Source organism: Pectinophora gossypiella, chromosome 6 (genome assembly GCF_024362695.1).
Source record: "Pectinophora gossypiella chromosome 6, ilPecGoss1.1, whole genome shotgun sequence".
Taxonomy (NCBI): Eukaryota; Metazoa; Arthropoda; class Insecta; order Lepidoptera; family Gelechiidae; genus Pectinophora; species Pectinophora gossypiella.
The window spans coordinates 9,431,743-9,445,776 of record NC_065409.1 but is presented as its reverse complement, the minus strand read 5'-3'; the positions used below and the strand labels follow the sequence as shown (position 1 = coordinate 9,445,776).

General features: G+C 42.0%; 1 protein-coding gene across 1 annotated transcript in view; it reads right to left on the bottom strand.

Moving 5' to 3' along the window:
* Window positions 1–14,034, bottom strand: part of LOC126367649 (uncharacterized) — a gene marked incomplete at its 5' end in the record, with an annotated part of 68,986 nt that overhangs the window by 35,487 nt on the left and 19,465 nt on the right. The window contains 26 exons of the mRNA XM_050011276.1: window positions 47–676; window positions 764–1,366; window positions 1,452–1,784; window positions 1,862–2,173; window positions 2,267–2,905; window positions 2,993–3,295; window positions 3,475–3,783; window positions 3,872–4,201; window positions 4,336–4,650; window positions 4,724–5,044; window positions 5,905–6,219; window positions 6,312–6,623; window positions 6,711–7,022; window positions 7,112–8,059; window positions 8,148–9,086; window positions 9,223–9,546; window positions 9,637–9,936; window positions 10,027–10,359; window positions 10,545–10,859; window positions 10,942–11,265; window positions 11,349–11,663; window positions 11,747–12,067; window positions 12,282–12,593; window positions 12,692–13,018; window positions 13,101–13,415; window positions 13,663–13,974. Coding sequence (XP_049867233.1) covers window positions 47–676; window positions 764–1,366; window positions 1,452–1,784; window positions 1,862–2,173; window positions 2,267–2,905; window positions 2,993–3,295; window positions 3,475–3,783; window positions 3,872–4,201; window positions 4,336–4,650; window positions 4,724–5,044; window positions 5,905–6,219; window positions 6,312–6,623; window positions 6,711–7,022; window positions 7,112–8,059; window positions 8,148–9,086; window positions 9,223–9,546; window positions 9,637–9,936; window positions 10,027–10,359; window positions 10,545–10,859; window positions 10,942–11,265; window positions 11,349–11,663; window positions 11,747–12,067; window positions 12,282–12,593; window positions 12,692–13,018; window positions 13,101–13,415; window positions 13,663–13,974 — 10,419 coding nt within the window. The remainder of the gene's footprint in view (window positions 1–46; window positions 677–763; window positions 1,367–1,451; window positions 1,785–1,861; window positions 2,174–2,266; window positions 2,906–2,992; window positions 3,296–3,474; window positions 3,784–3,871; window positions 4,202–4,335; window positions 4,651–4,723; window positions 5,045–5,904; window positions 6,220–6,311; window positions 6,624–6,710; window positions 7,023–7,111; window positions 8,060–8,147; window positions 9,087–9,222; window positions 9,547–9,636; window positions 9,937–10,026; window positions 10,360–10,544; window positions 10,860–10,941; window positions 11,266–11,348; window positions 11,664–11,746; window positions 12,068–12,281; window positions 12,594–12,691; window positions 13,019–13,100; window positions 13,416–13,662; window positions 13,975–14,034) is intronic.

The window sequence follows — 14,034 nt, the reverse complement described above, 5'->3', positions numbered from 1 at the left end:
AACGCAACATTAACAAGAATTCTAAAAACAAAAACAAGAAACTCACTTTGCGGTGGCTCGTAACAATTTTGGTACGGACTCCCTATTAAACCTGGCAGACATTCGCATTTTGGTGTATGGTTAATGACATTGCACACGGCATTTGTTCCACAGATATTTATGCATGGATTTTTGCACTTATTTTGAATGCAAGCTAAGTTGCTGGAACAATCCGAGTTCACTACACATTCTGGACGACATCCTTCGTAAGGGTTCCCTATGTAGTCTGGCAAGCAAACACATGATCCAGCACCTCTCTGTTCTTTACATATAGCATTAGGTCCACATGGTGAAGGCGTACAGGGTGTCAGAGGAACATCTAAAACATTACATCCTCTGAAAGCATCTCCAGTGTAACCAGGTGGACACAAGCATTGCGGAGAGTGACTGATAACTCTACATTCGGCACCCTGACCACATAATCCAATGCAAGGATCTCTGCATTTGTTATTGATACAAGCCAGTTCGTTTGGACATTCTGAATTAGCCACACATTCAGGGCGGCATCTTGGAGGACTTCCTGTGTAATTATCTAGACAGGCGCAGGATGGTGAACCACCTATTTCTTTACAAATCGAGTTAGGGCCACATGGAGAAGGTTCACATGGATTGACATAAGGTGGTGTATAGTTGATCTCTGAAAAAGAAAATACGTCATTGTTTTTTGAAATGATCTTGTTGTAATTGTAAGATAGAGGAGTAAGAGAACAAAAGTATAAATTACCTTGTACGATGCATCTGCTGAATGGATCTCCAGTAAAACCAGAGGGGCAGGAGCATATTGGATTGTGATTTATGACTTGACATTGCGCACCAGCCCCACATGTTCCTTTACATGGATCTATACAACGCTGGTTTGAACATGCTCTGTTAAGAGCACATTCCGCACTTGAAACACATTCTGGCCTACAAGTTGGCGGCGCTCCTACATAGCTGGGTAAACAAGAGCAAATAGCTTGCCCATTGATGTCTCGACATTGGCTGTTAGGTCCACACGGTGAGGGATTGCACGGATTGATGTTGTCATTCGCAATAAATGGCCTACATTCAAAGAAAGCGTTTCCAGAGAATCCCTCTCTACAAGTGCACATAGGTATGTGATTATAGACATTGCAAATTGCATCTCGTCCGCAAGTGTTTATACAAGGATCTATACATTTGTTCCTAAGACATGCTTTATTTTGTGGGCAGTCGGTACTCATTAAACACTCCGGCCTGCATCCAACGTATGGGTCGCCTAGGTATTCGGGCAAACAAGTGCACAACCCATTGTTACAATTTGCATTTGCCCCACAAGGTGATGGGCTACACGGATCAGTGGAGGGCTCTGAAATAAAAAGAGAAGTTTTAAAAATTCTATATTGAAATGAGCGATATTTTAGAGAGTGTTTTGTTCATATATTTTGCTTTACCTTCTTCAAGTGGCATCGGGAAGCAACGGCTAAATGGATCTCCTGTGTAACGTTCTATGCATCCGCACTGGGCAATGTGATTGAACACCGTGCATTGTGCTTCTAAACCGCAGGCGCCAAGACATGGATCGCGACACTTTTCGTTAATACATGCTTGGTTGCTAGGACACTCTGAATTAATTGTACACTCTGGTCTGCAGTTCGGTGGACTTCCCATGTATCCGGGCTGGCAAGCACAAGACGGTGCACTTCCGATATTATTGCACTCAGCATATAGGCCACAAGGTGATGGCAAACAAGGATTCACTGGTATATTAGTCGGAGGTTGCGATACTGTAACAAAATTATATCACTGTAGGTTTGTTGTATGCATGAAATCATTTAATTAGGTATTTGCAGCAAATACTTACTTTTTATGGGATAACATCTTGTAAATGGATTTCCCGTCAAGCCTTGTTTGCATACACATATTGGACTGTGGTTAATGACATTGCAATTGGCATTTTGACCGCAACTTCCAATGCACGGATTGACGCACTTTTGATTCACACATGCCAGGTTTGAAGAACACTCCGAGCTTACAACACATTCAGGTCGGCAGTTCGGAGGCGAACCGTTGAATGAAGGTAAACATGAACAAATTGCTTGTTGATTCATTTCTTTGCATTGACTGTTTGGTCCACACGGCGAAGGACTGCATGGATTGCTTTCCGCAACTACAGCTAAAACGACATTTAATAATTAACACATTTAATATTTACCTTAATGGTAATCGTTATTACATACATATTCAAAAGAATAGAGTAAGCACTTACGTTCTTGCATGATGGTACAGTAGCTGAATGGATTTCCTGTATAACCTGGCTGGCACAAACATGTCGGCATGTGATTATTAACTTGGCATAAAGCGTTCGACCCGCAAGTGCCGGGACATGGGTCAATACATTTCATTCTAGAACAAGCTCTGTTCAAGGGACAATCAGAATTGACGATACACTCAGGTCTGCAACCTTCATATGGATTTCCTGAATATCCTTCCAGACACGTACACGAGCCAACGCCCTTTTGTTCTCGGCATATGGCATTTGATCCGCAGGGACTTGGATTACAAGGTGTCAATACTTCATTTGGCTCCATTAGGGGCTGTGGACTACAGTATGAAAATGGATCTCCAGTGTACCCAATTTGACAAAGGCACATAGGAACATGACTGACCACTCTGCATTCTGCGTTAGATCCACAAGCTCCTATACAAGGGTCAGAGCATTTGTTATTCTTGCAGGCCAAATTGTAATCACATTCACTATTGCTGATACATTCCGGTCGGCAGTTTGGAGGAGAACCCTTATAGGTTGGTAAACAAGCACAAATAGGTGTTTCACCATTAACTTTGCATGTTGAATGCGGTCCACAAGGTGACGGTTCACAAGGGTTAACCTGAGGCGGTTCAGCAACTGAAATGATACGAAATTGTTATTAAATACAATACCTGCTCACAATAGGTGAGCTGCTGAATTTTTATTCATTTTTTGATACATTACCTATAATGGAGCATCTAACGAATGGGTCTCCGGTGAACGATGGTGGACATGTGCAGATTGGGTTATGGTTGATTACGTCACAAACAGCTGCGACACCACAAGCTCCTATGCATGGATTAACACATTTTTGGTTGTTACATGCCTCTCTCAGCGGACACTCGAGACTGACCACACATTCTGGTCGACACGTGGGTGGACTGCCGCGATAGCCTGGCACGCATGAGCATACTGCTTGCCCGTTTGATTGTCGACACTGACTGTTTGGTCCACACGGAGACGGGTTACAAGGATTTGTTTGTACCACTGAAATAGAAATGTGGGTATAAAGTAAATGTTTGCATGAATATATTATCACAATCCTCCCCCTATCGTGTGGGTTGTGAGGTGAATAACCAACCTCATCAACCCTGGTGTCAGGGTTATTATTGAGCCGCCAAAGGCCCCTGACGTGACTCAATCATATTATGAAAAAATATATATACCTGCTGCGGGGCGACACTCCACAAATGCATTACCGCTCATACCCTTCGGGCACGTGCACATTGGAATGTGATTCATAACATCGCAGATGGCGTTTATTCCGCAGGTGTTGATGCAAGGATTAACGCATTTGTTGCGTTGACAACCTTTGTCAAGAGGACAGTCTGTATTATAAACACATTCGGGACGACATCCTAAGTTAGGATCTCCATGATAATCCTCTATACAGGAACAAATGCCGTTATTACATATTGTATTCGGTCCACAGGGACTAGGCCTGCATGGATCACTTGGAATGGCTACAGTTGTATCTAAAAGCAAATAAAGAAAAATATTACAACACGTTTCACAGAGCCGTAATGTTTTATGCTTAGAAATAATATTTTATGAAAGACGCACCTTCTATAGGTTTTGGTATACACTGTCTGAATGGGTCACCAGTGAATCCATCTGGACACAAGCAAACTGGCACGTGGTTGTTCACAAAACATTGTGCGTATATACCACATGAGCCCTCACAGGGGTCTCTACATTTTTCCGAAACACACGCTCGATTGCTGGGGCAATCAGAATGTACAACACATTCAGGTTTACAATATGGCGGTGATCCAATATAAGATGGTAAACAGGAACAGGATGCCAATCCGTTATTATTACGACATTCTGCATAAAGTCCACACGGTGAAGGCATACATGGGTCTGATGGTGCTGCAACGCTTGGTAAAGTTTCTGTTGAAATATCATTTAATATTGAGAACATGATACTTATGCAGATAGAATATTATGTAATAGAAAGTAAAAAATATAGTAACAATACTAATGCTGGGACAAACAATACTAATACATAATACAATTTAACTTACGTAACACTAAACTGCACACGGTGAAAGGATTTCCTGAGTAACCAGGTCTACACGAACAAACCGGGCTGTGATTGATGACTTTACATTCAGTGTTCTGACCGCATGGTTTTGGACAAGGATTTACACATCTCTGATTAACACACGCTCTATTTGGTTTGCACTCAGAATTAACAACACATTCAGGTCTGCAATTAGGCGGTGTTCCGATGAAATTTGATAAACATGAACACACTGGTTGACCATTTACTTCTTTGCAAATTGCATTGATACCACAAGGCGATGGATTGCAAACGTTTATAACTGAAACGTCATTTTCTGAAAAGTAATGCCAAATTATTAGATGTACTTGTACAAAATATAATATAAATTAAATACTACAATAGCTTACCACGTATAATAGAACATATAGACATTGGATTTCCGGTGTATCCAATTCTACAATTACACGCCGGTTTATGGTTTGTAACGTAACAATCTGCGTTATATCCACATACTCCTGGACAGGGATCTATACACTTGTTCTTATTACAGGCTAAAGTCAATGGACAATCCGAATCGGCTAAACACTCTGGCCTGCAGCCACGATATGGGTCTCCAAAATAGTCAGGCAGGCAGGTGCAAGACCCAGCATTTCCTTGTACTTTACAGTCGGCATTCGCCCCACAAGGCGAAGGTTCACATGGGTTTAAGTACTCGAGTTTTGGAGGAACTGAAAAGTATTTTAAATAAAATAATAAAAACTTACCCAATCACAAATCTGTCACCGTAGAAGCACTTACTTGGTCCGAAGCGTTAGTCGAAGCTTGCTGGGTTCGGCGTCGTTTAGTGACCTTCTTAATCCGGCGACAGCGTCACTGTCTAGCGCACCGTCCAAAAGCGTCCGTCACGGCGGACGGCACAAGCTTACTGTAAGTGCTAGGTTATCTCCGCGTGCTCCGGTCTCAAGCATAGGCATTAATTTCACATGGATTATATCAAAGATGTTACGGCCCTTCTGGAAGCACTTCAAAATCTAAACGATTAAATAATTATACTTCACCGTCCTTGTCCGAAGGCTTATGTTTAAAGCTTATATGAATTAATACCGTATCTGCGCTAACACCTCTAAACCAAGCGATGGGCATGGTCATCACTCAGTCTCCAAGTACTAGCACTTTTGCGGCACAATTCATTGTAGACATTAGTAAACCGTGTGAGGCGTGACTCATCTTTTTTTTACAATAAGCTCGTCTTATAGCCTTAATTATGACGCTTTGCAAAGCAGAGGGTTAAATGCTTTTATCATCAAATCTATAACCTTTTCTTTGCGTTTCCATTTATTCTAGTCATTTATTTATAAATTCTATAGGTATTTTATTTTTAGCCGTTGGTCCCGGCTATTAGCCGTATAAAAACACCACTAACCCGCAATGGAGTAACGAGGTGGAGAATGCTCCATACCCCCTCCAGTTGATTGAGGGAAGGCTATTTATGTTCTGTTACTATTATCAACTTTTTTCGTTCATTTATATTTGAAACTGTGAAATATCAATATTATTTGTACGTTGTGCAGCAGATATATATTCTTACCTTTAGGTTGAGAGCAACCCTGGAATGGATCGCCTTCTAGGCCTGGTTCACATGCACATGTCGCACGATGGTCAACTGCTGAACAAATTGCACGTGGACCACAAGCTTGTATGCAAGGATCTGTGCATCGCAGTGAAACGCAAGCTAATGCCGCTGGGCATTCGGCGCTGATGGTACATTCTGGTCGACAATTTGGAGGAGCTCCAATGAATCCAGGCTGACAACTACACGCTGGTGTTTCTCCCGATTTTATACAAATTGAATTCGGTCCACATGGTGATGGCTGGCAAGGATCAGTGGGTTCAGGCGGAGCCGCTGTTGATATAGATAAAAGTGATATTAGTATAAAGATTATTTTTAAGTTCTTAATTTCAGGTGCAATTGACATAATATATAAATGTTGTTACCTGGTTTCGGATAGCAGAAAGTAAATGGATCTCCAGTGAAGCCGTCATTACAAGTACATATTGGTGAATGTGCGATAACTTGACATCGTGCGCCTCGACCGCAAGCACCTTCACAAGGGTCACGGCATCTGCGATCGATGCAAGCCAATTGTAACTTGCACTCTGAGCTCACGAGACACTCTGGCCGACAAGATGGCGGAGATCCGATGTGTCCCGATCGACATGAACAAGCGGCAGCGCCATTGGTGCTCACTGTGCATTCACTATACGGGCCACATGGTGATGGAGAGCAAGGAGACACTGCAGGAACATCTGCAGGTTAAAAAGGCATGTATTAATTACTGTTGGTTACCGACAATGAACATGTAAAATATTAATACGTGTTAAATTGGTATTTACCGATTTCTTTAATCTTTGTACAGAATGAGAAGGGGTCACCGGTTGAACCCGGCGCACAAGTGCATGATGGGATATGGTTATTGACAGAACATGTTGCGCTAGTCCCACAAGCTCCAGGACAAGGATCGATACATCTTCCTCCTTGACAAGCCTTAGTTGGCGCACATTCGCCGTTTGTACTACATTCCAAACGACAGCCGCTGTAAGGATCACCGAAGTAGCCGGCTGCGCATGAGCATGCGCCTGAGTCACAGATGGCGTTGCTACCACAAGGCGATGGATTGCAAGGATCTGGTGAGGGTGTTGGTGTCACTGTAAATACATAAATCAATCATTATCTACAATCCTATATTGTCGTCAGAGTTATTATTTTATATTAAGAGTATATAAACTTTACTTACCAACTGCTTCTACGCACTGAATAAAGGGATCTCCAGACAGACCAGATGGGCAACTGCAGATCGGTATGTGATCATGTACACGACATTCTGCTCTGAAACCACACGACCCTTCACAAGGATTTCTGCATTTTTCAGCGATGCAAGCTTGATGTGATGGACAATCAGTGTTTACAAGACATTCCGGATGACATCCAGGTGGAGAACCTACGTAACCTTGAAGACAGGAACACGAAGGGTTGCCATTAATTGCGCGACATTCACTGTAAGGTCCACAAGGGTTTGGTTGGCAAGGTTGTGGTGGTCTATCTGGTTGTTCGTATTGAATTTGAATTTCAAGGCATCGTGTAAACGGATCACCACTTGTTCCTGCTGGACAGCTACATAACGGACTGTGATTGATGACCTGGCAGTGAGCACCTATGCCACAAGTTCCGCTGCAGGGATCGGCACATCTTAATCTATGGCAAGCGCGGTCTGGCGGACATTCGTTGCTTACAGTACATTCTGGGCGACAATCTGGCGGAGCACCTCTATAATCAGGGAGGCATTCACATGAAGCTAGTCCTCCATTTTCTCTACAAATACTATTTGGTCCACATGGAGATGGTTGGCAAGGTCGAATATCTGTTGGGGGTTCCGCCCTACTGCATTGAACGAATGGATTTCCTGAATATCCCTTTACACATGCACAGGACGGAACGTGATTTATGACAGTGCATTCTGCATAAGTGCCACATATTCCTGGGCAGGGGTCTGCACATTTATTTCTGATGCATGCCTTATCAGCAGAGCAATCAGAACTCAAAACACACTCGGGACGGCAACCTTCGTATGGATTTCCTTGATATCCTTCTAAGCACGAACACGATCCCGCGCCGTCTCGCTGACTACATATAGCGTTGGCGCCACATGGTGACGGATCACATGGTGATAGAGGAACTTCCGTATCTGTAAAGTAAAATATTATTGTATGAACCTCCATTATTATTCTTATATTTAGTTACATCAATAAAACAATACAATAATTGATATTTACCTTCTTGAGGCACACATTGTAAGAAAGGATTTCCTGTATACTTTTCCCTGCAGGTACATGATACAGTGTGGCTTACGATGATACATTCTGCATTTACTCCACATGAACCAGGGCATGGATCAATACATTTATTTCTAACACACGCTTGGTTTGAAGGACAATCTGGATTGATAACGCATTCGGGTCTGCAATTAGGAGGCTGACCGACATAATTATCGACACATCTGCAATTGGCTTTTCCATTTCTTTCTAAACATACTGCATTGGGACCACATGGTGAAGGATTACAGGCATCAATTGGTTCCGGAGGAGTCACAATATCGTAACAACTCTTGAACGGATCCCCAGTTTGTCCTGGATTGCAACTACAGATGGGGCTATGGTTGATAACTTCACAACGAGCAGATACTCCACATGCGTTAATGCAAGGGTTGATGCACTTTTGATTGACGCAAGCTTTAGTAGATGGACATTCTGAACTGACGACACATTCTGGCCTGCAAGCTGGTGGAGCACCTTGGAATCCTTCTATACACGCGCACACTGCAGTATTATCGGTAGTTCTGCAGATACTATTGGGGCCACAAGGTGATGGACTGCAAGGCTCTCTTGTAGGTGGCGACTGCCTGTGTTCCATTGGATGGCATTGCGTGAATGGATTACCAGTGTAATCTGATATACAAGAGCACGAAGGAATGTGGTTTATTACGTCACATTTAGCATTTTGTCCACAAACACCAGGACATGGGTTGCGGCATTTGTTTCTGAAGCATGCTTTATCTCTAGGGCACTCTTGACTTCCAGTACATTCAGGCCTGCAGGATTCGTAAGGATTTCCGCTATAGTCTGGCAAACATGTACAGAATCCATTATCACATTGAGCATTTGGTCCACACGGACTTGGATTGCATGGGTCTGATGGCAGTGGGGTTGTCGGTGCTGAAAAAAAAGACGAGATTATTTATATATTATATAAATTGTAGCCAAAGAAGATTATTCAGTCTCTTCTTCTTAAACAATCCACAAACAAACTTAATCAGTATTAAAAATGAAAGTGAGTAATTATAAAACGTACCTTCTAGTATTTGAATGCACCTCGAGAATGGATCACCCGTGAAACCTTCATTACAGACACATACAGCAACGTGATTTAATACATGACAATTTGCATCGACGCCGCAGGACCCCGGACATGGGTCGTCACATTTCTGTCTTACACATGCTAAAGACGCTGGGCATTCGGAGTTGATTGTACATTCAGGCCTACAAGATGGCGGTGATCCTACGAAACCAGGAAGACAAGAACAAGCTGGTCCGCTAGCAAGAAGTTGGCAACGAGAATGTGGACCACACGGTGACGGTGTACACGATGGTGGGCGCTCTGTTGTCGCGGGAATAGCTGTAAAAATACACAAGTACATTATTTATCCTTTAAACATACATAAACATTAAACAAAAATAATTTGAATCAATTGCATTCGTTACTTACGATAACACTGTGTGAATGGATCGCCGGTCATGCCAGCTGGACAGGTACAAATTGGGTTGTGGTTCTTCACTAAGCAGTGCGCTCTCAGTCCACATGTGTTGGGGCACGGGTCATCACATTTTTGGTTTATACATGCCTTAGACGTGTCACATTCACTATTTACTACACATTGTGGCCTGCATGATGGGGGCGATCCTACGTAATTTGGAAGACAAGAGCAAACTGCTTGCAAATTAACTTGTCTGCATTGACTGTTTGGCCCACAAGGTGTAGGTTCACAAGGATTCCTTGGTGCAGGAGCTGCAAAACATATTAACATTTATTACGTCTATAAACGCGGAGTTTACTGAATGCAGTCGTTATAAAGTATTTTGTTCCAGAGATACTTACGCTCTATATCAATTTCTTTACACTGGAAGAATGGATCTCCAGAATAACCGCGAGGGCAGCTACAAATGGGAACATGATTTTCGACAGTACATTGAGCCATTTGTCCGCAAGTTCTCGGACACGGATCGATACATTTAAACCGAGTACAAGCCAGGTTAGGAGCACAGTCATCATTGACTTCGCATTCTCTGCGGCATCCTTGCGGGCTGTATGGGTCTCCTTCAAAACCTTCTGAACAGGCGCATGCTCCAGCTCCGTTGTATTCTCTGCATTCAGCATTAGGACCACAAGGTGAAGGTGTACAGGGACTCGATGTTGGTGTTACTTCGGTAGCTGTAATTAAAATATATATATATGAAGAATTACTGACAGAATATACATCTTAGGACTTTGTATCAACAGAGAAGCAAGCAAGTTGTTTTTGATTACTTGTGGCTCTGCCCTCCCTATTAGGGATTACGGGTGTAAGTTTATGTATGAACTAAAAAAAACAATATGCCATAAAATATTATACTTACATGACATGACAATTTGAACACAGTTTCGCGATGCATCACCGGTGAAACCTTGCTGGCAACTACAAATAGGTCTGTGATTCACAGTTACACAGAGAGCATTTATTCCACATGCTCCCTGGCATGGATCTTTACAACGTTCATTGTCACAGGCTGTGTTGCTTGGGCATTCAGCATCGATTGTACATTCTGGCCTGCAATTTGGTACTCTTCCAATGTAGTTTGGCAAGCAAGAACAAGCCGCTTGGTTTCCAATAACTCGGCATTCTGAATATGGTCCGCAAGGCGATGGTACACAAGGGTCAACGGGAACCGTTACTGAAAATTGATTACAGCATTATAATTATTCTAGAACATCACAAAGACATGACTAAAGCAGACGTTAAGCCCTGCTACTTACTTTCTTCTAGAGTACATTTGGTGAATGGATCTCCTGTAAAACCAGGTGTGCAGCTGCAGATGGGATTGTGAGTAACTACTTGACAACGGGCGTTTAGACCACATGTGTTCGGGCAGGGATCTATACATTTTTTGTTCACACAAGCTTTGTCTTGTGGACATTCCGAGCTGACAATACATTCGGGTCGGCAAGACGGCGGAGTGCCTATGTAGGTGTTTTCACAAGTGCAAACACTATGTCCATTTACAACACGGCAAAGACTGTTAGGTCCACAAGGTGATGGTCTACACGGATCCTGGGGTTCAGGGTTTTTATCTTGAATAACTGTGAAAAAATATTACAATTAATACTTATTTGCGTTTGCAATATCAAACTAACTGAAAACTGCATTTCAAAAGTAAACTCACTTTCTATTTCACATCTAACCAGTGGGTTGCCAGTGTATCCCGAAACACAAGTGCAGGTTGGAGAATGGTTTACAGTTCTACATTCAGCATTAATACCACATGTTCCCGGGCACGGGTCTTTGCACTTATTGTTCGAGCATGCTTTATTGCGATCACAATCTGAGTTAGAAACGCATTCCGGACGACATCCGGTATACGGGTCTCCAAAGTATTCTGGCAAACAAGAGCAAGACCCGACGCCATTTCTTTCTTTACAAAGCGCATTCGCGCCACACGGCGATGGATTGCATGGATTTGGCGGTGGCTCTGTAGTATCTGTGAAAAGAAATTACGAAAGAAAATTTAAAACTAAACTACAGTAAAACGCAATTGGTGCCATTATATGACTAGAAACTTACATTCAATTCTGGAACATCCACCGAATGGATCACCTGTGTATCCCAGAATACAATTACATAGCGCTACATGATTTGCTACAGAACATTCTGCATTGAAACCACAGGAACCCGGACATGGATCTACGCATCTTTCATTTTGGCATGCAAGATTACCCGGACACTCTGCGTTGATAGAGCATTCAGGTCTACAGTTTGGTGCAACACCGATGTAATTCGGTAAGCATGAACATGCAGGCGCTTCACCGACTACTTTACACTGAGAATATGGACCACACGGCGACGGTATGCATGGATTTCCTTTAGGCCCCTCATAGATAGGTTCTAAGAAAGAAAAGAACAGTAGAATAAGAATAATAAAGCACAAGATCATGAAAAAGATAATATTGAAAGAAAAGTATTAAAGTACAAGAAAAACAAGATATTTAAGATTCATGCAAAAGTAAATGTGATGTCATAAATATATTAGGTTCAACTGAATTAATAAACATTTTCATTTTATTGTTTGAACATTTTATTTTCTTAGAAAGTTTCTTACTTTGTTCTAATTGGCAAAATACGAATGGATCACCAGTAAACCCTGCTTTGCAAGTGCAAATAGGATTATGGTTAATTGCTTGGCACTTAGCGTTGACGCCGCACGTTCCTGGACATGGGTCTTTACACTTTTGTTGTATACACGCTTGGTGTTGAGGACAATCAGTGCTGGTTACGCACTCCGGTCTGCATGTTGGTGGGGACCCAACGTATCCTTCTTGACAAGAACATACTCCGTGACCGTCTACTACTTTACAAATACTATATGATCCACATGGTGACGGCATACATGGATTTAATTCCGCCAGCGGTGCTAAAAGTTTAAATATTATGTTAATAGAACTGCTCAACCTTCTCAATAATAATAAAAGAAAAATAATAGATGTCTTTTATTAAATAAAAACTACTAACGTTTCCTTTCAGGGTGACATGATACTACTGGGTTTCCTTCGTAACCTTCGACACACAGGCATACCGGAGTATGGTGTCCTACAGTACAGTAAGCATTAATTCCACATGCTCCAAGACAAGGATCGACACATTTGTTGTTTGAGCAAGCTTTATCTGTTGGACAATCATTGTTGGTCACGCACTCGGGACGACAGCCTAAATAAGGATCTCCGAAATATCCTGGTTGACAAGTACACGCTCCCGCTGAATTTCTTTCTGTGCATAAGGCATTCGGTCCGCAGGGTGACGGGTTGCATGGGTTCGTTTCGTCTTCACTTGGCACTGTGACTGAATACATTAATTTTATTATTATTACTTCATGTATTTGACTTAATATGTTATTTTTTATTATAATGCATACCAGACTTACCAATGAAGTAGCAGCCTCTAAAAGGATCGCCGGTATAACTTTCACGGCAATGACAAATGGCTTTGTGATTAATAACGACACATTCTGCGTTCGAGCCACAAGAGCCTTCACATGGGTTTGCACATTTTTCTCTAATACATGCTAGATTACTTGGACATTCCTCATCGTATATACATTCTGGGCGACAATTTGGCGCTCGCCCTATATAGCCCGGTTGACAAGAGCATGCAGGTGTTTCCCCTACCACTCGACATTGTGAGTTGGGACCGCATGGAGACGGTATGCATGGATTTCCAGAAGGTTTTGGTTCTGGACCTAAAATATTAACAATATTGTAAATTGATACATCTCCACTAAAACTTTCGCTTTGTTCGTTTTTAAAAGCTTCATTAGTTTTTTTTACCTGTATTAGTTGGTAAGTTTTGGTTAAATATTTATAATCAAAACATCTAAATTAATTAATATAATACCTAAATTCGTTATTTTTTTAATTATTAGTTATTTAGTTTTGTAATTTATTTTATGGACTTTTTGGTTATTTTTGTAATTTAATAAAACTCACGTTTTTCTATTGCGCAATGAACAAATGGATCACCGACGTAGTTAATCGGACAGCTGCACAATGCGTTGTGATTGACCACAGTACACTTGGCGTTATTACCACACGCCCCTATACATGGATCAACACATTTTTGATTGATGCACGCTTTGTTAGGCATACACTCACTGCTGACCATGCACTCAGGTCGACAGAATGGAGGTGATCCAAAATATTCCTCTTGGCATGAGCATATTGCGTGTCCGTTTGAAATACGACATAAACTGTAAGGTCCGCAGGGAGAAGGCAGACACGGATCTACCGTTTCAATAGCACCTAAAATCACAATCATTGTTAAGAATTTGCGGTAGGCGTATTTAAATGTAGTCTATTGTA